Here is a 25481-nt window from a genome sequence, read left to right as displayed (position 1 = left end):
CAGGGAATACGTTCTTTATCATTTTGTTTTCAGAACCCAGAACAGCTCCTGTCACAGAGTATACATTTCATAATCTAAAGATAAATATTTAATGACTGAATATCTGAGGAAAGGAGCAGTATGTGATACTGAAGTTAAAAGGGTCGACTGGAGACCAACTGAGAGAGTCACAAGCATCTGCTTGTACCTTAGCGCAGGTGACCCACATCCACATTTCTTCCCTCTTCTTCACTGTGTGTCTGTGTCTCTGCAGGTTGTGACTTGATCCCAGTGCAGTATCTCCGCTGGGGTGACCCCGAGCCCATTGCAGCTGTGGTGTTTGCCTGCCTTGGCCTGCTGGCCACCCTGTTTGTCACCGCGATCTTCATCATCTACCGAGATACGCCGGTAGTCAAGTCCTCTAGCAGGGAACTCTGCTACATTATCCTTGCCGGCATCTGCCTGGGCTACCTGTGTACCTTCTGCCTCATTGCAAAGCCCAAACAGATTTACTGCTACCTGCAAAGAATAGGCATTGGTCTCTCCCCAGCCATGAGCTACTCGGCTCTGGTCACCAAGACCAATCGGATTGCCAGGATCCTGGCTGGGAGCAAGAAGAAGATCTGTACCAAAAAGCCCCGATTCATGAGTGCCTGTGCCCAGCTGGTGATCGCGTTCATCCTCATATGCATTCAGCTGGGCATCATCGTCGCCCTGTTTATCATGGAGCCTCCGGATATAATGCATGACTACCCGAGCATTCGAGAGGTCTACTTGATCTGTAACACCACCAACCTGGGGGTCGTCACCCCTCTGGGATACAACGGACTGCTGATCCTGAGCTGCACCTTCTATGCCTTCAAGACCAGAAACGTTCCGGCGAACTTCAACGAGGCCAAGTACATCGCCTTCACGATGTACACCACCTGCATCATTTGGCTGGCCTTTGTGCCCATCTACTTCGGCAGCAACTACAAGATCATCACTATGTGCTTCTCCGTCAGCCTCAGCGCCACGGTGGCGCTCGGCTGCATGTTCGTGCCCAAGGTGTACATCATCCTGGCCAAACCCGAGAGGAACGTGCGCAGCGCCTTCACCACATCCACAGTGGTGCGCATGCACGTGGGCGACGGCAAGTCCTCCTCCGCCGCCAGCAGGTCCAGCAGCCTGGTCAACCTGTGGAAGAGGAGGGGCTCCTCTGGGGAAACCCTAAGGTAAAGCCTCTGTATGTGTGTGTCGGGGTGGGGGGGTGGGGGGGGGCGGTGGCTGGCCCCTGTGGCCAAAGCAGTGGCCTTTGTTTCCCGGGGCTTTTACATGGAAAATAGCTGAGGAACTAAAACTAGGGGAGGCGGGGTGCTGGCTAAGGGTTTTGGACATCAGCCTTGAATGGTTTTCGTGGAAAGACTTGGATACGTACCTATAAGTGGATATGGGACCTAGTGACTTAGCCTAATCCTAGAAACTTAAAAGTTGAGATAAAGGGAAAAAAAGCAAAGACTTAGGGCAAAGGGAAGTGAGGTCAGAAGGACTGGGAGGGCACAGCTAAGTCACTAAGGCAAGGCAGGGTGTCTGGGTCGTGAGGGGCACAGAGATCCACTGTGGACTAAATTCTGACTCACTAGAATAGAGCAGAAAAGAGTGTGTAGAGAGCAGGGCACCAAGAGCCTTACCCGTCTGCTCTCACACGAGTCTGACTTTCCTGAGCCCAGACGAACCCTTGACTACCTGTGCCACAGAGATGCAAGAATATAGGATTGGTATTTTCATTCTTAAGGGGCAACTTGAACCCCTGGGACATGTCTAAGGAGCTGAAAGGAGCAGAACAACAGAGTGGTTTTGCCTATAATCAGCCTTAACAAGCAGCCAGTTCCCCACGCTGCCTGTTGTCCCGCCCCACCCACCAAGGTCAGTGTCCCAGGTAACAGTTTTTGGCCAACCGCTATCAGAAAAGAATCTGAAGCCAACATGCAAGGACGCCCCCTTGCCCCCATATGAGGGACTAAAGTGCTTCAAAAGGCAATGAGATCATTTTAGTGGCTTGAGAACCATTTTGGAGGTGTCAAAAAGGCTACATAGACTGTTACTGGGAATAACATTTAAGAATACATCTCAAAAGAACCAGTCAGAATATCATCCGCTAACTCTTACAGAGATTTGAGAATTTTCCGAAAATCTGAATAGACAAGTGGGAGAGAAATACTTTTCAAACGGAAGATAAAAAGCTAAACACAAATCCTTGAACAATTCTCTTACCCCATCATTTAGCCAGCATGAAAAGTCCTACTTTCCAGTCAGCCCTAATTCATCAAAGCCTGGATGATGGGTGATGGTAAAGGTACTGTGTCTGCTGAGGACTAAAAAAGATTTCACAAAATGCTTGGAGTTTATCCACACGGCCTAACTCATTTGCATTGTTACCTTGCCTCCTTGCCTCTTTCAATTCTCTTCTGATTCCTGTATGCCTCTCATCTCTTTCCATGTATACTGTGAAAGGTCTTCAACTAACTTGTAAGCCTTAGTAAAAATAACCTCTTCTACTTCTTCAATAAATCCTGGAAATGCCATGGTCTATACACAGAAGACCTTCCACATATCTAACTTCAGGCATATTTTCCATCTACCTTCCTGACTCCACTCTCAAACATTCTTTTTCTGCAGCTCTGCATGATCAGCCTTTTATTTTGTCTAAGAAATTTTATTTTTCCAAGCTTTCATTTTATCAGCTTTTCTTTAAACTCTCTCTTCAAATATAATCTTCCAGGGCATCCTGATAGATAAAAGAAACAGGTTGCTGGAGGGAAAGTTGTGAGTCTGTACCTAAGTACCCCAAAACTCACCGGGGTAGGCTCCTTAGAGAGAGGATGCAGCAGTGGTGAAGAGCACTGACCTTGAAGCCAGCTTGTCCTGAGTTTGAACAGTAGCACTGCCATTTCTTCTCTCTGAGCCTTAGTTTCTTCCTCTGCCATACTGAGATCCTATCACCTACCTCACAGGATTGTCAGGAGTGAAAAAAATAGTGTGTGCAAAGGCCAGGCAGACAGTAGACATGTTAGTGGAGGTAGCAGAGTGCAGAGCTGGGCAGCATGGAATTGAACAGCAGCAGCATCACTCACCAGCTGTATGACCAACCCTAGGCAAGTTACGTGACCTCTCTATACCTCGATTTCCTCCTCTGATGAATGAAACACATATTACATATAGTCGTTATAAGACTAAATGAGTAAATATACATAAGTGCTTGCCACACAGTAAGTACCAGGGACAGAGGAGCCTGGTGGGCTACAGTCCATGGGGTCACGAAGAGTCGGACATGACATAGTAACTAAACGACAACAGCAAGTACTACTGAAGTGTTTGCTATTATTATTCAATTTGGTCGCTCAGTCTTGTCTGACTCTTTGCAATCCCATGGACTGCAGCATGCCAGGCTTCCCTGTCCCTCACCAACTCCCAGAGCTTACTCAAACTCATGTCCATCAAGTTGGTGATGTCATCCAACCATCTCATCCTCTGTCGTCCCCTTCTCCTCCCACCTTCAATCTTTTCCAGTATCAGGGTCTTTTCCAATGAGTCAGTTCTTCCCATCAGGTGGCCAAAGTATTGGAGTTTCAGCTTCAGCATCAGGCCTTCCAATGAATATTCAGGACTGATTTCTTTTAGGATGGACTAGTTGGATCTCCTTGCAGTCCAAGGGCCTGTCAAGAGTCTTCTCCAACACCACAGTTCAAAAGCATTGATTCTTCGGTGCTCAGCTTTCTTTATGGCCCAACTCTCACATCCATACATGACTACTGGAAAAACCATAGCTTTGACTAGGCGGACCTTTGTTGGCAAAGTAATGTCTCTGCTTTTTAATATGCTGTCTAGGTTGGTTATAGCTTTTCTTCCAAGGAGCAAGCATTTTTTAATTTCATGGATGCAGTCACCATCTGCAGTGATTTTGGAGCCCCCAAATATAAAGTCCCTCACTGATTCCATTATTTCACCATCTATTTGCCATGAAGTGATGGGACCGGATGCCATGATCTTAGTTTTTTGAATGTTGAGTTTTAAGCCAGCTTTTCACTCTCCTCTTTCACTTTTATCCAGAGGCTCTTGAGTTCTTCTTCACTTTCTGCCATAAGGGTGGTGCCATCTGCGTATCTAAGGTTATTGATATTTCTCCCAACAATCTTTATTCCAGCTTTATTCCAATCTTTATTTCCAGAGAAATCCCAGCATTTCACATGATGTATTTTGCATATAAGTTAAATAAGCAGGGTGACAATATACAGCCTTTACGTACTCCTTTCCTGATTTGGAAGCAGTCTGTTGTTCCATGTCCAGTTCTAACTGTTGCTTCTTGACATGCATACAGATTTCTCAGGAGGCAGGTAAGGTGGTCTGGTTTTTCCATCTCTTGAAGAATTTTCCACAGTTTGTTGTGATCTACACAGTCAAAGGCTTTAGCATAATCAATAAAGCAGATGTTTTTCTGGAATTCTCTTGCTTTTTCTATGATCCAGCAGATGTTGGCAATTTGATCTCTGGTTCCTCTGCATTTTCTAAATCCAGCTTGAACATCTGGAAGTTCTTGGTTCATGTACTGTTGAAGCCTGGCTGGGAGAATTTTCAGCATTACTTTGATGGTGTGTACTAACTTAACAACTGTCCATCTTTTTCCACACCTGAAAGTGTCTATGTCGGGTATGCAATAAGGACGATCTTAACAAAGAGAGCATCATAAAAGGCAGGACAAACCTATAGATATATTGATTATATAGCATGGGCCTGATGGAGTATCTGTTTTCACCTTGTCCAGCTGTATGCCCGACTAAAGAGCAAAGCCTTTGCAGGGTAAGCTTAGGAGTGGAGGCCTTGTCTACCTTGTTCATCACTGTGCCTCCAGTGCCTAGAAGTACTGAGAAGGGTGCTTGACACATAGATGACACTCAGCAATCATCGTTGGTATGTCTGTTGAATGAATGGACTGGAGAAGGTAGTAATGTGGTAGCTACTTTTTGCTTGTCTTCAAGTGTTCACACTACTGCCCCCTAGTGGTTCTTTCATAAGACCAAGTCTGCAGTGATCTGTATTACAGATATCCTCTGTGCTCACTCCTGGGGTCATCAGTTTCTGCTCAAGACTGGGATCATTAATCCCATCCACAGATCTCATGTTTTGCTATAATTCTAACGGAGAAGGCAATGGCATCCCACTCCAGTACTCTTGCCTGGAAAATCCCATGGATGGAAGAGCCTAGTGGGCTACAGTCCATGGGGTTACTAAGAGTCGGACATGACTGAAGCGACTTAGCAGAAGTAGCAGCAGCAGCATTCCTCTAGTAATATTAAATTACTGTTTTCAACTACCTCATTTCTAATAGCAACATAAGCAACAAAATTCACTGATAATGCTAAGGCATGTGCGCATGCTAAATTGCTTCAGTCATACCTGACTCTTGCAACCCCATGGATTGTAGCCCGCCAGGCTCCTCTGTCCATGGGATTTTGCACGCAAGAATACGGGAGTGGGTTGCCATGCCCTCCTCTAGGGGATCAAACCCACATCTCTTTCTTGCCTACACTGGTTCTTTACCATAGCGCCATCTGATAGTCCATACAAAATAGGAGTTCTCAAGATTTGGGGCAGTATTTTAACTTGTTTCCCCTATGGGGTCATGTAGTTATTCATGATTAGATTTTGCAGTCAGTACCTCTGGGTATTAGAATATCAAAGAAATTACAGAGGGAACTTTGGCTAGTGTTGGCTTTTCTGTATGCAGTGTTGGCAACTGCTGGTCTGGTCTATGTGATTATAGCTGAGATAGGCTACACTCTGATTATATAGAAACTTCTTTCTGCCATTAACCAAGATATTCAGGCTGGAACCTGCTTTTGACATAAAGAAGACGAAAGATCAGAGAAAGCTAGCATACCCTTGCGTCACATATATTCCACAGCAACTCCCCGTTTTGAAGCTATAATTCTAAGAAATAAATTAGATCCAAATTAAAATTCTTCTTATAGCGCTTCCCTGGTGGCTCAGTGGTAAAGCATCCACCTGCTAATGCAGGGACATGGGTTCCATCCCTGGGTAGGGAAGATCCCCTGGAGAAGGGAATGGCTACCCACTCTAGTATTTTGCCTGGGAAATTCCATGGACAGAGGAGACTGGTGGGCTATAGTCCATGGGGCCACAAAGAGTTGGACACGACTTAGCAACTAAACAACAACAAAAATTCCTCTATACCTAACATGAGCCCTCGAACTAAGTATTCCTTCTCTGTGGTCCAAAATCAAGACATTCAGAACACTGTAGACATAACTGCTCATGTATGGATTTCTGTCTCCTTTTATAGCTTTCTAGAGGCCAGTGTATATCACCTTACCTGTCACTCTGGGGCTTATTTAAAGGCAAGCAAGTGGACTTGGGTGCTCCAAATATTTTCACATTTTAGTCTGAATTACCTTCATTAGCGGAGAAGGCAATGGCACCCCACTCCAGTACTCTTGCCTGGAAAATCCCATGGATGGAGGAGCCTGGTAGGCTGCAGTCCATGGGGTCGCTAAGAGTTGGACACGACTGAGTGACTTCACTTTCACTTTCATGCATTGGAGAAGGAAATGGCAACCCACTCCAGTGTTCTTGCCTGGAGAATCCCAGGGACGGGGAGCCTGGTGGGCTGCCGTCTATGGGGTCGCACAGAGTCGGACACGACTGAAGCGACTTAGCAGCAGCAGCAGCAGCACCTTCATTAGTTGCGCTTCTCCGGTTTGCATCCTGTAATATGCCAATGGGCCCACTACTGGGATCTAGGATTAATTTAACGGTGTAACCTAAGTCTGTGGATATCAGTCTCTGGGGTGAAGCTGCCATGCCTGCCTGGCCCTGCTCCCCTCTATATGGTGTATGGAGAGGCAGGCCGCTGTAAACCCGCACTGTGTGCCATAAACCCATCCTGGGTGCCGTAAACCCTCACTGGCTGCCGTAAACCTGAACTGACTGCTGTAAACCCGGACTGGTTGCTGTAAATCTGCACTGGGTGTGGGCCCTCTCTCTGAAAAGGCTTATACATGTCTCTTCCACATTTCATGGCAGACGGTGAGGGCTCCGTTTTAAAAGAGGACACTAACTGCCTAATTTAAAATGAGAAATATTAATAACTTCTGAGGTTATAGTGACTACATTTCCAAAGGTTAGTCCATCCTTTGTGTGAATTTGAACAAGGTCTGCTTCCTCACCTGTGAAATGGTATTACAGTGTTGTGAGGAGTGGCCGAATTCATATGTATTAAATGCTTCCTAGGAACACAAGGAAACCACTCAATAGATGGTAGATAAATCTTTTAGAAGAGTGTTCAGCTGCAAGTAAACTTTCTTTTCAGAGACTTATATGACTTGTTTGCTTTTCACTTCCACGTGTTACAAAAAGTACGCTGATAGACTGTTCCTGGCATTCCTCCAGTGCTCACCTATGCCAGAGGCAACTTCCTCAGGTGTCTTATGTGCGAGAGCTCCATGCATGGCATCCCCTTATGAGGGAAAGCAGTATTCTTCTAAGAGTCCCCTAAGAATTGCCTTTTAGTCTTATTGGCCCAGACTGTCTCATATAATAGATACCCCTAGCTGCAAGAGAGTGTAAGAAAGCATGCATTTCATTTAGTTTTCACATCTTCTATTATGGAAACTGAAAGGGAGGGAGGAGGTGTCAGGTGCTTGTTGGATACTCAAAGAGCAGTGTCTGCCATGGACAGTGGCAGCACTTAGCAGTTTAGCAGTAGTAGTAATACTCATGGGCTTCCCAGGTGGCTCAGTAATAAAGAATCCGCCTGCCAATGCAGGAGATGCGGGTTCAATCCCTGGGTCAGGAAGATGCCTTTGCAGGAGAAAATGGCAACCCACTCCAGTATTTTTGCCTGGGAAATCCCATTGACAGAGGAGCCTGGTGGGCTACATCCATGGGGTCACAAAAGTCAGACGTGACTGAGCATGCATACACACACACACACACACAGAGTAATACTAATAGAATTGTCTAGCAGCCACAGAATACTTTGGCCACCTGATTGATGCAAAGAGCTGACTCACTGGAAAAGACCTTGATGCTGGGAAAGATTTGAAGGCTTGAGGAGAAGGGGGCAAAAGAGGATGAGATGTTTGGATGGCATCATTGACTCAATGGACATGAGTCTGAGCAAACTCCAGGAGACAGTGAAGGATGGGGAAGCCTGGTGTGCTGTAATCTGTGGGGTCACGAAGAGTTGGACACAACTGAGTGATTGAGCAACAACAACACAAAATGTTTAAAGTAGAAGCAATAATTATTCCCATTTTTCAAATGAAGGGTTTGAGGTCCAGAGTAGGTAGAACACTTGCCCTAGTCTCATGACTAGTAAGTTATGGAGCAGCTTTGGGGCTGCTTTTTGGCTTTGGAGCAGAGCATTTCCCAGAATATATTCTTTGGTAAGCTAGTGTCACAAACCGTTCCTTGAAAAAAAAATTTATTTGGTCAAACAAGCTTGAAAAAACTCTATTACTGGAGATAAACACCAAGAAGCCTTGCAGTGTGTACACCAATCTTTTCCAACTCTTCCCAAGCTCGCTGAGCATAACACTACTTTTTCAAGTAACTCTCCTAATGTTCTGGAGAGTTGATATTACAAGCAGGATTCTCTTTGGAAACCATCACCATAGCCAAAAAAGAAGACACAGTTCAGGGGGCCTGAAGAATAGTTCCTATCTTCAATGAGAAGGAGGCTAGAAAGAGCCAATTCCACCTCCAATCATGGAGAGAATCCCTTTTGTTCTCTGAACACCAAAGGGAAGCACAGAGCCTAATTCTAACAGATCGAAAAGTTTCCTGAGAAGTTAAATAGGCTCATCCTAGAGCACAAAAAACAAAAGTGCCTGGAGTCAGTCATTCAGTTCACTGAAATAGCAAGGGGAGATTTTTATTTAAAAGAGAGTGAGTCACTACAGATTTTTTTTTATATATATAGAAATGTATTATTTGTGCCATCAATGTATAGAGGTCCCTGTGATTAACATTTTGGTTCTAGACCCTAATTTTCTAGCACAACATGGTGAGCGTCAAATCACTGTCAGGAAGATAATGCCATGCTTCTGTTTAGGGCCTTCACTTCAGCTGCAAATTGACAAATGAACACAAAGCCAGTTCTGACCTAAATAAAGCATTGAATTGGATGAGTCTAAAGTTCTAGCCCTTCAACAGTCAGAAATGCCAGGGTCACAGGGCTGAGGTTGTGAGCAGCAGTGGGCCTTTTGTGGTTAAACGAATGGCAGAGGCCTAGAGCCCTAAATGATAAATTTTCTCAGAAGGTAAAACCCTCCCCGGGGATTCTGGTCAGGTGGCAGAGACATTAGCATTGTCTCCACCTTAATTTTAGAAACTATCATTTGCCACTTTTGTTTTAATTAACTAATTAACTTTGGTCTAATTAACATTGTCGTGAAGGCACACTTTAGGCTATTTTCTAAAGCAACTGGCCAAGCCCTTTCACGTTCATCGCCCGAATTACAATCTGCCCGGAAAATTGGCTCTCTTGTGTGAATTCCAATATATCCAACTATTAGAGCTTTGAAGATTTCCAATTGCTTAGATTTCATTAAGTGGTGATTCGTCTTGATGAAGTGATTTGCATGCTAATTGTCCCTCTCTAGAATTGTCTGCCTCTTCCTTCTCTCTCTCCAGATCTTTTTTATCTTCCAAGGCCCAGGTTCCTCAGTGAAACTCTATGAGACTAAACTACCTCTTAGACTTTCCCTCATCTGGACTCAGAACATTTAGCATGCATTCCTCACGCCTTCTTCATTTATTATTTATTCACAAGCAATTACTGAGAACTGAGGATTGCCAGGCACTGTGCTAGGTCCTGGGGATCTGAGGGTTATTTTGTGTATGTACACAATAGTTTCACAACCTAGCTAATGAGATATTAAAAGTATCTGGATTAACATATACACACTATATAAAACAGATAACCAACAAGTAGCTACTGTATAGCACAGGAAACTCTACTCAATGTTTTGTAATAACTGACAACAGAAAAGAATCTGAAAAGGTACATACATGTATATATTTTTAAGAGGTACATGTGTGTGTGCTAAGTTGCTGAGGTGGACTCTTTGTGACCCCATGGACTGTAGACCACCAGGCTTCTCTGTTCATGGTATTTCCCAGGCAAAGATACTAGAGTGAGTTGCTTTTTCCTCCTCCCGGGGATCTTCCCAACTCAGGGGTCAAACCCACATCTCTTATGTCTCCTGCAGGGAGATTGGCAGGGAGATTCTTTACCACTAGCGTCACCTGAGAGCCCTGGGCGAATGTAATTCAGGTGACTATTATATCTACTACTGTGGGCAAGAATCCCTTAGAAGAAATGGTATAGCTCTCATTGTCAACAGAAGAGCCTGAAATGCAGTAATTGGGAGTGATCTCAAAAATGACAGATGAAATTGGTGCATTTCCAAGGCAAATTATTCAATATCACAGTAATCCAAGTCTATGCCCCAACCACTAATGCTAAAGAAGCTGAAATTGAACAGTTCTATGAAGACCTAAAAGACCTTCTAGAACTAACACAAAAAGAGATGTCTTTTCCATCTTAGGGGACTGGAATGCGAAAGTAGGAAGTCAAGACATACGTGGAGTAGTAGGCAAGTTTTGCCTTGGAGTACAAAATGAAGCAGGCAAAGACTAACAGAATTTTGCCAAGAGAACGCACTGGTCCTAGCAAACACCCTCTTCCAACAGCACAAGACTCTACACATGGACATCATGAGACAGACAACACCGAAATCAGACTGATTATATTCTCTGCAGCCGAAGATTCAGAAGCTCTATAGAGTCAGCAAAAATAAGACCTGGAGTTGACTGTTGCTCAGATCATGAACTCTTTACTGCAAAATTCAGACTTAAATTGAATAAAATAGGGAAAGGCATTATTGAATAAAATAGGGAAAGGCATTCATCTATGATATAAATCAAATCTGCTATGATTATACAGTGGAAGTAACAAATAGTTTCAAGGGATTAGATCTGATAGACAAAGTGCCTGAAGAACTAAGGATGGAGATCTATAACATTGTACAGAAGGCAGTGGCCAGAATCATTTAAAAGAAAAAGAAATGCAAGAAGGCAAAATGGTTGTCAGAGGAGACCTTACAAATAGCTGAGAAAAAAAGAGACGCAAAAGGCAAGGAAGAAAGGGAAAGATATATTCAACTGAATGCAGAGTTTCAAAGAATAGCAAGGAGAGTTAAGAAAGCCTTCTTAAGGGAACAATGCAAATAAATAAGAGGAAAACAATAAAATGGGAAAGACTAGAGATTTCTTCAAGAAAATTGGAGATGCCAAGGAAATATTTCATGCAAAGATGGGGACAATAAAGGACAGAAAGAGCAAGAACCTAACAGAAGCAGAAGAGATTAAGAAGAGGTGGAAAGAATAAACAGAAAAACTGTTTGTTTGTTTGTTTTTTAAAAAAGGTGTTAATGACATGGATAACCACAATGGTGTAGTCACTCACCTAGAATCAACATCCTGAAGTGTGAAGCCAAGTGAGCCTTAGGAAGCATTACTAAAAACAAAGCTAGTGGAAGTGATGGAATTCCAGCTGAACTATTTTAAATCCTTAAAACGATGCTGTTAAAGTGTTGCACTCAATATGCCAGCAAATATGAAAAACTCAGCAGTGGCCACAGGACTGGAAAAGGTCAGTTTTCATTCCAATTCCAAAGAAGGGCAATGCCAAAGAATGTTAAGACTACTGCACAATTGCACTCATTTCACACGCTAGCAAGGTAATGCTCAAAATCCTTCAAGCTAGGCTTCAATTGTATGTGAACCAAGAACTTTCAGATGTATGAACTGGATTTTAGAAAAGGCAGAGAAACAAGAGATCAAATTGCCAACATCTGCTGGATCATATAAAAAGCAAGGGAATTCCAGAATAATATCTACTTCTGCTTCATTGACTATATTAAAGCCTTTGACTGTGTGGATCACAACAAACTGTGGAAAATTCTTCAGGAGATGGGAATACCAGGCCACCTTATCTACCTCCTGAGAAACATGTATGCAGGTCAAGAAACAACAGTTAGAACCAGACATGGAACAATGGACAGGTTTAAAATTGGGAAAGGAGGACTTTAAGGCTGTATATTGTCACCCTGCCTATTTAACTTCTATGCAGGTACATCACGTGAAATGCCAGGCTAGATGAATCCCAAGCTGGAATCAAGATTGCCGGGAGAAATATCAATAACCTCAGAAATGCAGATGATACTACCCTAATGGCAGAAAGCAAAGAGGAACAAAAGAGATTCTTGTTGAGGGTGAGGAGAGTGAAAAAGCTGGCTTAAAATTCAACATTCAAAAAACTAAGACCATGACATCCTGTCCCATCACTTCATGAAAACAGAAGGGGAAAAAAGGGTAACAATGGCAGATTTTATTTTCTTTGGCTTCAAAATCACTGTGGATGATGAATGCAGTCATGAAATTAAAAGAAAAGCTATGACAAACCTAGACAGCATATTAAAAAGCATATATCACTTTGCCGACAAAGATCTGTCTAGTCAAAACTATGGTTTTTCCAGTATTCAAGTATGGATGTGAGAGTTGCACTATAAAGAAAGCTGAGCACTGAAGAATTGATGCTTTCGAACTGCAGTGCTGGACAAGACTTCTGGAAATCCCTTTGACTTCAAGGAGATCAAACCAGTCAAATCCTAAAGGAAATCAATATTTCCTGAATATTCATTAGAAGAAGTGATGCTGAAGCTGAAACTGTAAAATTTTGGCCACCTCATGCGAAGAGCCGACTCATTGGAAAAGACCCTGATGCAGGGGAATATTGAAGGCTCAGAGAAGGGGACAACAGAGGATGAGATGGTTAGATGGAATCACCAACTCAATGGACATGAGTTTGAGCAAACTCTGGTAGTTGGTGATGGACAGGGAGGCCTGGCATGCTGCAGTCCGTGGGGTTGCAAAGAGTCAGACATGACTGAGCGACTGAACTGAGTAGACTGAAGTTTAGTAAAGGGATACAGGATACTTATTAAGAATCTACAGGGGACTAGAGGGGCCCAAATGTAGAAGCAGTAAATTGTACATATTAAGGATTAGCAAAACTTTTCAAAGGAACCAATTCAAATGATAAAAATTATTTATCATTTGATAAATTTCAATGTCTACTTAGATGTCCTCAGGACTTCTTTATTGGCTAAGATAGGACAGAGAAGAGCTCTCTCTTCCTGGAAGGGAAGGCCCCTGATAATACGACAACCCCTTCCCTGGCCATCCTTGCATCTCATCCCTCCCTGCTTGATTTTCCATACCAACCTGCTCACAAGTTTCCAGCTTTCAGGCCTCTATCAAGGTGGCTCCATTGGTATTGAATATACCTGGCCCACTCACTTTCAACTCTCACTTGGCCAACTCAGACCCATTTTTAACATCATTTCTACTGGAAATTCTGTCCTGACCATCTGGGACATTACAGGGGCATTAGGTCTCTCTCTTCACAGTCCACATGAGCTTCTCCCTACACAGAATTTATCATCTTTGTTGTTATGACCTGCTTAACTGTGACCCTCTTACCCACAAGCATGTGTGCCCATGTACACACATACACACAATGCCATGGATTTACTCAGCACAGGATCCATGTCTTACTCTTTTTCTGTGTAGTTGACACCCAGCACAGTACCAGACACATAGTCAGTGTGCAAACATACTTGCTAAATGAATGGATGAATGACTGGATGGATGGACAGATAACAAAAAATGATGTCTGAGCTACACTGGCATTTGACAATGAAAAAAGAAGGACTAAAGATAGTGGATAATTGCATTTATTGAGCACTTGCTATGGGCCAGGTACTGCTCTGAACCCCTTACAAGTATTAACTCTTCTAACCTTTATTGTACAGATGAGGAAACTGAGGCAAGCAGAGGTGAATTTATCTGCTCGCATCCATACAGACTAAGTAGGAGAGAGGGAGGCTAGTTTCAGAGCCCATGCGTGTTAACTACTAAATGGATATTCCCCATTCCAGCTCTTATACACTGTGGCCTGAACTTAGGAAAAACAAGACCACATGGGCATGGAAAAGGACTCTCCTCCAAGGAGTCTCCCTGAGCACTGCTCCCTCGTTCTTTTCTGTACTGTATTTTCTGGGTGTGGTCATACCTTCAGCTGAGCCTGACATGATTTACTTTTATGCTACATATGAATAATGTACACAGAGGCCTGTGAGATAAAATCTGAACTTTAAAGGTTGCCTGAAATCTTCTCGATGAGTGGTGATGTTAAAATTTCTGTATAGATTCTGCTTGTGAGGGAAAAAAATCTGGCTGACCCATTTTTACTACTTATTATGCTTATTAATAATACCATTTTATTATAACAAGGAATAATGAGGATTTATACTACTTTCATGTATAATAATAGTTCTCCTTCCTCTCCTCCTTTCTCCCCCCACCCTCCTCCTTTTGCTCTGTCTAATCTCATATAAGGGCTTCCCAGGTGACTCAGTATAAAGCATCCACCTGCCAATTCAGGAGACACAGGAGATGTGGGTTCAATCCCTGGTTTAGAAAGATCCCCTGGAGAAGGGGATAGCAACCCACTCAGAATTCTTGCCTGGGAAATCCCATGGACAGAGGAGCTTGGAGGGCTACAGGCCCTGGGGTTGTGAAGAGTCAGCCGCGACTGAGCACGCATGCACACAATCTCATATAAGAGCTCATGAAACAGGCAAGGAATCCTGATGTTTCCCACCTTGGTCCAGTTCAGTTTAATTCCAACCAGTGTTTTTAAAGTAATCTCTTAATACCAGGCACATTGCTGAGTTCTAGCTAGGAGTATAAAGATAAATAAGACACAAACTCTGACCTTAGGAGCAGCTCACAGAGTAGTGAGGAAGACCAACCCATACACAAATAATTAATTTTTATAGTACATGAATAAGGGGCCTCCCTGGTGACTCAGGTAAAGCATCTGTCTGCAATTCGGGAGACCGGGGTTCAATCTCTGGGTTGGAAAGATTCCCTGGAGAAGGAAATGGCTACCCACTCCAGTATTCCTGCCTGGAAAATCCATGGACAGAGGAGCCTGGTGGGCTACAGTCCATGGGGTCGCAAAGAATCGAACACGACTTCACTTTCACTCTCATGAAGTAATAAAGGAAAGAATGCACCCAGAAGCAGAGGTTACTAAGGGCACTTTGCCCAACCTGAGGGTCTCGGGAAGGCTTCCTAGAAGGGTGATACCTGGGTTGAATCCCGATGGATGGAAGATGAGACAAGTCAGGTGAAAACCAAGGGACACACTGTTCTGGGCAAGAATATGAATGAGATCCCAGAGGTGTGAGCCGAGCAGTGCATGCAGGGACTCGGAGGGTGTGAAACGTGGGCCAACGGTTTATAGGAAGTGGGCTGGAGAGGTGTAGCCGGAGGAACTCTCTGCCAACCACCTCCCTGCTCTCTTGATTTCCTTCCAACAACCTCTTTGTTTAACACCCACTTCATTTCCTTTTATAGTTGTATTTATTGACCTGTTTCATTTCTGGTTGCTCTGGGTCTTTGTTGCCGTGCGTGGCCTTTCTCTAGTTGCTGCAAGTGGGGGCACGCTGTAGCTGCAGTGCACAGTCTTCTCACTCTGGTGGGTTCTCTTCTTGTGGACCATGGGCTCTAGGGTGCGGGCTCAGTGGTTGGGGTGCCAGGCTTAGCTACCCCACAGTATGTGGGATCTTTCCGGACCGAGGATCGAACCCGTGTTCCCTGCGCTGGTGGGTGGATTCTTAACCACTGGACCACCAGGGAAGCACCTAACACCCACCTTAGATACCTACTTTCCTCGCAGCCACCTTCCAATGTCAACTTGACACTCCCCACCCTGTCTCCCTGCTAGACAACAGACAGATTCATTTACGCTTCTAAATACTGATTACTAGTGATCTCAGTTCAGTTCAGTCACTCAGCCGTGGCTGACTCCTTGTGACTCCAAGGACTGCAGCATGCCAGGCTTTCCCATCCATCACCAACTCCCAGAGCTTACTCAAACTCATGTCCATTGAGTCAGTGATGCCATCCAAGCATCTCATCCTCTGTCGTCCCCTTCTCCCCCGCCTTCAGTCTTTCCTAGCATTGGGGTCTTTTCCAATGAATCAGCTCTTCGCATCAGGTGGCCAAAGTATTGGAGTTTCAGCTTCAGCATCAGTCCTTCCAATGAATATTCAGGACTGATTTCCTGCTTCATCCTTTATGTAGCAAACACTTATTGTGCAACTACTTTGCTACAGACACTGTGCCAGGCACTTTGACATACATTGTCTCATTGGGTCTTCACACAGTATTATATAATAGAAAGCATTACCCCAATCCACGGGTAAGAAAACATAGTAAACTGAGATGTGTACAGATGCTGCTGCTGCTGCTGCTAAGTCGCGTCAGTCATGCCCGACTCTGTGTGACCCCATAGACAGCAGCCCACCAGGCTCCCCCGTCCCTGGGATTCTCCAGGCAAGAATAATAAGTAGTAAGTTTTGGATTCAAACCCAAGTCCATAGATTTTCATTTTCTTTCATTCTAATATAAATTAAACATTCATTTTCTCAACCGTGTATCCCACATTATCGTTGTTCATAAATAAGGGCACTGTGAACATATTTCTGTCACATAAAATATCCATATTTTGATTCTGATTTTACACCCAGGGAAATGACCCCAAAGGTGACTTTTTTTGATACAGAGACAGATCAGTTGAGGTGACGTCATGCAACAGGGTAGCCTTTGGTGCCACTTACCTTCCAACTTGGCAGAAGCAGTGTGGTGTGGGGAAGTGAGCCTGGTCAGCAAGGACATTGATTCCAGTCCTGGCGGCTCTGCCGTGTCTGAGCTGGGATCTTAGCTGGAGCCTCTGGCTGGTGAGGACAGTAACACACACCACTCTCTGCATTAAGCTCACAGGGTCACTGAGAGCATGACATGGAGCGCGTCCAGGTTCATGAGATGAGACCCCTCATCATGGGGCCCTCTCAGCTCCTGTCGACCCCATACACAGCTCTGGGAACATAATATGAGGAGGCTCCATAACGTCACTCTTTGGGAAAGTTACTGAACTAGAAATGTTTGACCATGTAAATCTGGCCTGGATGTGTGTGTTCCGTCGCTTCAGTCGTGTCCAACTCTTTGCGACCCCGTGGACTGTAGCCCACCAGGCTCTTCTGTCTGTGGGATTCTCCAGGCGAGAATACTGAAGTGGGTTGCCATTTCCTTCTCCAGGGAATCATCCCAACCTGCAGATTGAACCCAAGCCTCTTAGGTCCTCTGCACTGGCAGGCCAGTTCTTTACCACTAGCACCACCTAGGGGGCCCAAATCGGGCCCAAGTTATTGGTCAATCACTGCTATATCCTGGGGGCTCCTGCTCCCCCACATTTCCATCATATTCTGAAGTGGTGCATTAAGAAATTTCCATTAAACTATTTTTTTAGAAGTCAGGTCTTCCTCAGAGTTTCAAGGTGACTTGTAGGAATTAGCCGTTTTTGTCATTCTCCTTGTGGTTTTGGTAATGCATTTATACTTCATGAAAAAAACAAAATTGACTTTTAACTTGGCCTAGAACATGCAGCTCCACTTCACCTAATGTACAGAAACGAGATGACAAACCCCTGTGGTGAATTTTATACATAACATAATATGAAGCTCTGTTTGGTGAGGCAAGTGCATGCTCACATTATTCACTTATGTTTAACCAAAAAAGAAAAAGCGGCGGAAGGAAAGAGTTACCACCTCCCTGATGGGCACAAGGGAGCCGCCTGGCTGACTCTGGGGCACACAATGGATACACCAGGTGGTGGGAGCTGCCAGGGAGCTCTCTCTGCTGAGTTAAAATGGCGGAGCCCAAAATGCAAACTAATCACTCTGTTTTCTCCGATCTGTTATTCACATGGCTGTTTAAACTGGAGAGAAAAAGAGAGACCCTGAGTTGGGAAACAAACAGATGGGGCACTGACCTTCCTCTTCCAAAAAACAGACAATGACTGAAAACAAAGCATGGTAAGCCCAACGAAACTTCCGGGGAAGATAAGGGAAGGTACGATCCAGGTCTGTTAAGCAAGTCTCAACCACCATTGAGAGATAATAGTGGTCGATATCATTAACATGCTGCCGACACAGGCCTCATGCTTTGAGAACCACCAACTTCCATATGCTAAGCTCACAGCGACCACATGAAGTAGATAGTGTTATATTATTATTCTCTGTTTTAAAAGTGAGAGAACTCAAGTGCAAAGAGGTTGTTTTGTCCAAGACGGCAAAGCTGTTAAGGGAAATGGATGGTATTCAAATCCAGTGTCCTCTGAATCTAAACACCATGTTTTTTCCACAACAGCATCACTGGTAAGTCCTGAAGAGGATATAACAAATGGGTAATTGTCCCCCCTTCCTGTCTGCCCCCCATTAGGACTTTTGCTCTGTGGACTCATGAAACTCTAAGAGGCTGGCTACTGGCTGGAGTCTTCAGCATATGCTCTGCTCTCCACATACGTAGTAAAGGCCACAGCAGTCTCAGAAATGACCCTAACATGCTCCTCCTCTGTCTGCCTGCTTCTGACGGTGGGGCCTCCCCACGTGCCCCCCAGTGCCAGTGTCCAACATCAGGAGCCGCTCCTCTGCACACAGGTCTAGATACACGAGTGCCTCAGTGCCAGCCGGGGGCTGTGGTTAGCTAGTGGGAGTGTGAACAGGCCTTGGGGCACACACTGGCCAGAATCCCAGGGTGTAGTCACCACATAACACTGCCAGAGCAACAGGAGTAAAAGCCGACAAGCGAAGACACTTTCTTCTGGCTCAGCTGGCATGGGTAGCCCAAGGGAGACACGGAGTGCTACAGTATCAGTGTGGATGCCCGCTGTGACGGGCAGAATAATGATTCCCAAACACGGTAACGCCTCGTTCCCTGGAACCTGTCAGTATGCTATCTCCCGTGGCAAACAGACTTTGAGGATGTGCCTATGTTCAAGATCTTGAGACGAGATTATCCTGGATTATCCAAGTGGGCCCAATGTAATCACAAGGGTCCTTATTGGAACTGGTGGTAAAGCACCTCCCTACCAATGCAGGAGGCACAAGAGATGCTGTTTCATTCCCTGGGTCAGGAAGATCCCCTGGAGGAGGGCATGGCAACCCACTCCAGTATTCTTGCCCAGAGAATCCCATGGTCAGAGGAGCCTGGCGGGCTACAGTCCACAGAGTCGTAAAGGGTCGGACATGACTGAGTACACAGGCTTACAAGAGGAAGGCAGGGATATCAGAGTCGGAGAGAACTGAAGATGCTGACTTAGAGGATGGAGGAAGGGCCTAGAGGGCAAGGCAGCCTCTAGAAGCTGGAAAGGCAAGGAAATGGATCATCCTCTAGAGGCTCAGAAGGAATGAGGTTCTCTTAACACCATGATTTTAACTTAATGGAAGCCTTGGACTCCTGATCTATAGAACTGTAAGATAATAAATTTAAGGCATTAAGTTTGTGGTCATTCATTATAGAAGGAAGAGAAAACACACACCTTCTGTAAGATCAGGGGCACAAACACCCCCAAAAAGATACCCTGATTCAACCAGACAGAGAGGAGATTTTCATCTTTACACAGAACTCCTGTGCAGTTCATGACATTCTCCAAGGTTTTATTCTGGTTCAGTGTGAGACACACACACACACACACAACTAGAGATCACTGAGACAAGACCATTTTCTTACTCATCCCTAGGTTGAATTATTCAGTCCCCACGTTTCTCATCATCTCTAGCAGAAACCTGGTAAATTGTTATTGTGATCACAGAGGAAATAAATGGAAATCAAGCCCTACTGAGCCCTGACTTTGCTCCTCCAAGTATCCACAGGGCCCACTGTGCTACCCTTCCATCTCAGCCTCTCCCAAGGTTATGTCCTGTCCATGGTACTCCAGATCCCAGCGGAGTCCTGGTCAGCAGCTGAGAGGAGCAGGGCCCAATTGACTCACTGGGGCGAGCCTGGCACCATGGACAGTGTGCTCTGACCCAGACAGACACACGGTGACATTGCGGGGGCATCTGAGGGAAATGAGGGGAGACCTGAGTCCAGAGTGACCGTAGACACGTCTCGCAGGGACTCTCCCACCACCGGGCACAGCCAAGTGTGCAGCCCCTCACTGGAAGGATGGGCCTGGGCGAAGCAGGCTCTGCTCCTCTGGGCACAGAGCTGGCGGCTGCCAGGGCAGCACGTGGAGAACCCAGTGTTCCAGCCCACAAGCGGACTAGCAAGCGCTTTTCCCTTTCGATAGTTCACTAATGAAAATCTAAGGAAAAATCGATTCCAACCTCCACTCACAACTGGAGTCTAACTCCAGGATTTGTTTTAATCTAAAGGATGTTTGCAATATCTGATGATACTTGAGAAAAACTGAGCACCCTGACTTCAGTGGAGAGCTTGCAGACACCTGGGCAGAATGCTAACGTGCCAAACGGGAGCCGAGCGGATACGGACTTTGGGCGTCTGGCCTGTCTCTTTCACCTTCAAACTCCAGATCCCTGCATCAAGGCACAGGTTATCTAATTTCCCCTTGGACATTTCCAGAGGCTTCTGTTTAATTGTATTCACTGTGCAGACACTGCTTTGTGACTGCTTCTCCAGGGAGAACCGTGCCAGACAGAGTGTGAGCTAGCAGACAGCTTCTAAACTCCAGGGCATCTCTAACTGTCCTGAGAGATGCTGGTGAAGGACCAGACTCTGGGTGTCAGCTGCTTACAGACGCCTCCCCCCTTGTCTCCTTTCTCGCCCTGCAACCTTCGTCCCCAGCCCCCAGCAGTCAGCGGACCAGGTCCCTCACCTGCACTGGCTGCCAGCAGGGAGTCTGGGCATCTAAGAAGGGACAGCGTGTTTCTGCTGTAGGAGTTCTCACCTTGTGTACCAGGGAAAAGGAACCGCCACCATGGGCTCGTACAAAGAGCCTGATGCACGGAGCCAGACGCTAACTCTCATGGAAACGCTGCTAACAGCAGATGTTCTGACTCCTGGCTGTACCAACTGAAGGACATTCCTCATACTAACATGCTCATTTCCTCATCATCGTGGCTATCATATTTCTATACCCACAAAGTAATATAGCATATAAAAGCTGGGGGGAAAATCAACATTATTTCCTAGCACACAAATGCCAAATTTTTATAACATGCCTATTATTCTCACACATCACAGAGAGGCCTTGCCTAAATATTCTCCTGCCGCTCACTTTTCCACCAGAAATGCCTTTCAAATCCAACAGGTCATGCTACCAGTGTTGAGTCTTCAGGAATCAAACTGACTACCATCAATAGCTTCCATTTACTGAGGATGCCCCAAATGCCCATAAGTGCGATTTATTTCATCCAGTGTGTTTCTTACAGCAACCCTGTTCAGGAGGGTCAGTATGCCCACTATGCTGATGAGGCTTAGAGAGATAAAGACACTTGCCCACCAGGGTGAGCGGCTACCTAAGGGTTTGAACTCAGTTGCTGCAGTGAAGAACTTCAGCCCTAAGACACCCCAAAATGTAAGGCTTTCTCTAAAGCCTGAGAAGCCAGTCTGCTGTGTCACACGCTTAGTCCCACTGTTTCTGGAGAGGGACAAAGAATAGTGAAGAGACAAGTCGTAGCCTTCAACCTGAGTGAAAATTAATGAGTCAGATTCTGTATGCAGCACTTCATATCTGGGGCTCAGTGCAAGTGAGATGGGTCTGGGGTGGGAGGGGGTGAGAAAGCACGCTGAGGGCGGGGTCAGGCAGTCACTGCTGCCGGACGTGAAATCAAGCCCACAGGCACTCCAGCTCAAGGTTTAAACAGGCTGAACCTAGGGAAGGGAAGGTGCCGCGTAGGATGTGAAAAAGGCTAATCACCGTGATGACGCTGGTGACGACAGCCTACTTTTATGAACACTTAGCACATGGCAGGCACTACGATCAGTTCCTCACAAACATTCATTGACTCCTTGAGACAGCCCCGTGAAGGAGGCAACGTGAGCAGCCTCATTTTATCATTGAGTGAACTGAGAGACAGAGCCGGAAAGCCCACCGCCCAGGGACAGATATCTGGAAAGGATCTGAACCTTGAATTCTAATCCAAGCAGTCCATGGCCTTCACCAGCAACAATTACAAACGTGAAAACTGTATTTGAAAGGGTAGTAAAGAGTTAGTAGGAATGGACAAAAGGTCAGGCTCAAGAAAGACGACATTTGAGAATGTGTCACCGTCGCCATAATTTGATTTTTTTTATTTTTTATTTTTTAGCTGGAGGATAATTGCTTTACAGTGTGTTGGTTTCTGCTGTACAACAATGCAGATCAGTCCTATATATATATATTGTATGTATTTTATACATATTGTCTCCCTGTTGAGCCTCTCTCCCACCCACCCTCTTTCTGGAAGTCTTAAAGCCCCTCTTGGGAGCACCAGTCCCCAACCTTTCTGGCACCAGCGACCAGTTCTGAGGAAGGCGATTTTCCCACAGACGGGGGTGGGGAAATGGTTTCGGGATGGTTCTCATAAGGAGCACTCAACCTAGCCCCCTCGCATGCCCGGTTTACAGGAGGGTCTGAGCTGCTATGAGAATCCAAAGCTGCCGCCGCTCTGGCAGGAGGTGGCACTCGGGAGGTGATGCCACAAACACAGGTGGGGGTGGCCGAAAACACCCAGCAAAGTTCCCTCACTCACCTCCTGCTGTGCGACCTGGCGCCCAACAGACCACCCACAGGCCCCAGTCTGTGGCCCAGGGGCTGGGAAACCCTGGTCTAGAGCACTCTAGTTAATCCAGTTAAGGCCCAGAGCCAATCGGGTTTGGTCATTAAAGCAAACACCCAAGAGAAGGACATTTCAATGTCTTGACAGAAATGTCTGCATAAGGCAGACAGCACTGACTGAAATACATTACTACAAGGAAAGGGATATATCTTCTAAAGGCAGATTCAGATTAAGTATGTGGTACTTAATAACTAATTTTTCTTAGTTATGATTCATTTTTAAATATATATTTATAAATATAAAATTATATATTATAAATCATATATTTATAAATATAAAAATAAATGATTTACTTTTATGATTTCTTTGTCTTCCCATTCTTCAAATGAAGACTATTCCTAAAGTTGTCCATTTACAAATGTTTGAGATGGTGAAGGTTTCTTTTACAAATGGCTAGATATAGTTGAAATTCACCAGAGATTTCTCTAGCACCTACTTGATGCAAATATTTCAGTTAAATTTTTAGAATTAAGTGTATTTGACATCCTGGATAATTATAACATGTAAGACAGGTAATCGGACGAAAGCATTATTTTGACCAAGAAATTAAATAATGATTTCATCATAACTTGTGAAAGTGCTAAATGAAAGAACTTGTCAGAAACTAGGCGCAATTATCATTGCCTTAAAAATGGCTCTTTTCACTATTATTTCTGCAACTTGAGACAAGGTGCTAGCTTCAACTTGTTGTTCAGTCATTAAGTCATGTCCAACTCTTTGCGACCCCATGGACTCTAGCTCACCAAGCTTCCCTGTCCTTCACTATCTCCTGGAGTTTACTGAAACTCATGTCCACTGAGTCGCTGATGCCATCCAACCATCTCATCCTCTGTCGCCCCCTTCTCCCCCTGCCCTCAATCTCTCCCAGCATCAGTGGCTTTTTCAGTGAATCAGCTCTTCACATTAGGTGGCCAGTATTGGAGCTTCTAGCTGCTAGGTTTAATACTTAACTCTTATTGCCCCAGTGGGAAGTTTGGGATTATCTTGCATATTTAAAAAAAAAAAAACTTGACATTGAATAAAATGAACATTTCTCAAAAGGGAAAAGGAGTTATCATTGAAGGTTCTTCTTCCTCTTATACCTCCACTCTAGATAAATGCAATACCTTCAACCTAGTTGCCCAGCCCAGTGTCATTTTTGAGTCTTCCCTCAACCATTTTTTTCTATTTGTTTTACTTCATCTTTTGCATTCTTAATGATACTACTGTAGATCAGGACACCATCAACTACAGTCTGAACTTACAACAGAATGTCCTAAATCTCTAAGACTGATGTATACCCATCCCAACAATCTTCCCAGGTGGCTCAGTGGTAAAGAATCAGCCTGCCAATGCAAGAGACACAGGAGATACAGGTTCGATCCCTGAGTCGGGAAGATCCCCTGGAGAAGGAAATGGCAACCCACTCTGGTATTCTTGCCCGGAGAATCCCACGAACAGAGGAGCCTGGCAGGTTACAGTCCATGAGGTTGCAAAGAGTGAATTAGTGACTGAGCACGCATGCAACACACTTTCTCAACAGCCGCCCTCCTAAAGTACAAATTTGATCACACCACTCAGCCTTTAAATTGGCAGGTATACATGTCTTAAAATATAAACATCAAAAACTCTTGTCCATGGCTCACAAAACCCTTTAAGACCTGGCCCTTAAAGACTTGACCTTCTCTACCTGAGGCCCAGTCCCCAATCTGTTCCACCAAATTCCCCCTTTTCCCCCATCCCAACATTGCTCCTCCCAACACATACTGCATATGCTCGCAAGGCCAGACTGCACACAACTCCCCAATACTCCACACTTTAGCCAGTCCTTTGTCTGGCCTACTCCTGCTGTGTATATTCTATTCTTTCTCATTCACCTCTCTTCCTTTTACCTAGAAAACACCTTCTCACCCTCCAGATTCTCACCTAAATGTAACACCTCCTTAAAAACTGTATTTCCCCTGGACTTTCTGGATTGCCTCATACGGAACTCTTCACATTGTATTATCGTGTCGTTTGTGTGTCCTTCTCCCTGCTAGACTACGTTTCTTGTAGGCACTGACTTCTGTGTCTCCATCACCAGTAACTCACAATGCCTTTTTAAACAGATTCACCAGTAAAAATGTGAGGAATAGGCAGCAAAAATGCACTTCTATAGTCTCTGGTGAAAACCCAGTTCCTTCCCTAATAGTGAAAAAAACACTCAATGGTAGTTCATTTTCTAAAAGAATAAGTCAACTTTTTAAGTCTCACTCTACCATTGTCTAATATACTATTTAAATGTGCTTCTGTCTTTCACTGGGCATGTAGAAAGCAAATGCTAAGAAGATTTAGATCTGGTGGGTTATAGTGTTATGAATAACGTGTTTCAGGTGTTTAATTCGGGGGAAGAGAAATGCTTTGAAATGATTAATTAACTGGCTTGGCTCTGCAATAATTGAAGTATATCTGTGGAGCTATAAAAGACTATGTCTGGATGATTTTGATGAATCGCATCTAAAACACTCCCTTTGTATAATGAATTGATATTTTTGAATGCTGTGATTACAGTGAATTTTAATTTGGATGTGATGTTAGTAGTCTCATTTGTTACTACTTGAATTTGATTAAAATGTTTTTGATTAACTGATATAAATTGTTGGGTGGTGGGGTAAATAGCATTTTTGTCAAAATTCTGTATCCAGAAATGTTCCTTTTATTTGC

General features: G+C 44.6%; 1 protein-coding gene across 4 annotated transcripts in view; it reads left to right on the top strand.

Annotated features, from left to right (window-relative positions):
* The window catches only part of GRM5 (glutamate metabotropic receptor 5), a 644995-nt gene that overhangs the window by 566624 nt on the left and 52890 nt on the right, over window positions 1-25481 (top strand). For all 4 annotated transcript variants that reach the window (XM_086383216.1, XM_086383215.1, XM_086383217.1 and 1 more), the window contains exon 8: window positions 254-1193. In XM_086383216.1, coding sequence (XP_086239342.1) covers window positions 254-1193 — 940 coding nt within the window. The remainder of the gene's footprint in view (window positions 1-253; window positions 1194-25481) is intronic.

The sequence above is a fragment of the Bos grunniens genome, chromosome 29, assembly GCF_055505025.1.
Source record: "Bos grunniens cultivar Pamir isolate PY7600 chromosome 29, Bosgru_T2T1.0, whole genome shotgun sequence".
NCBI classification, from domain to species: domain Eukaryota; kingdom Metazoa; phylum Chordata; class Mammalia; order Artiodactyla; family Bovidae; genus Bos; species Bos grunniens.
The sequence above is the reverse complement of the archived record's forward strand: the minus strand, read 5'-3'. Positions and strand labels throughout refer to the sequence as shown.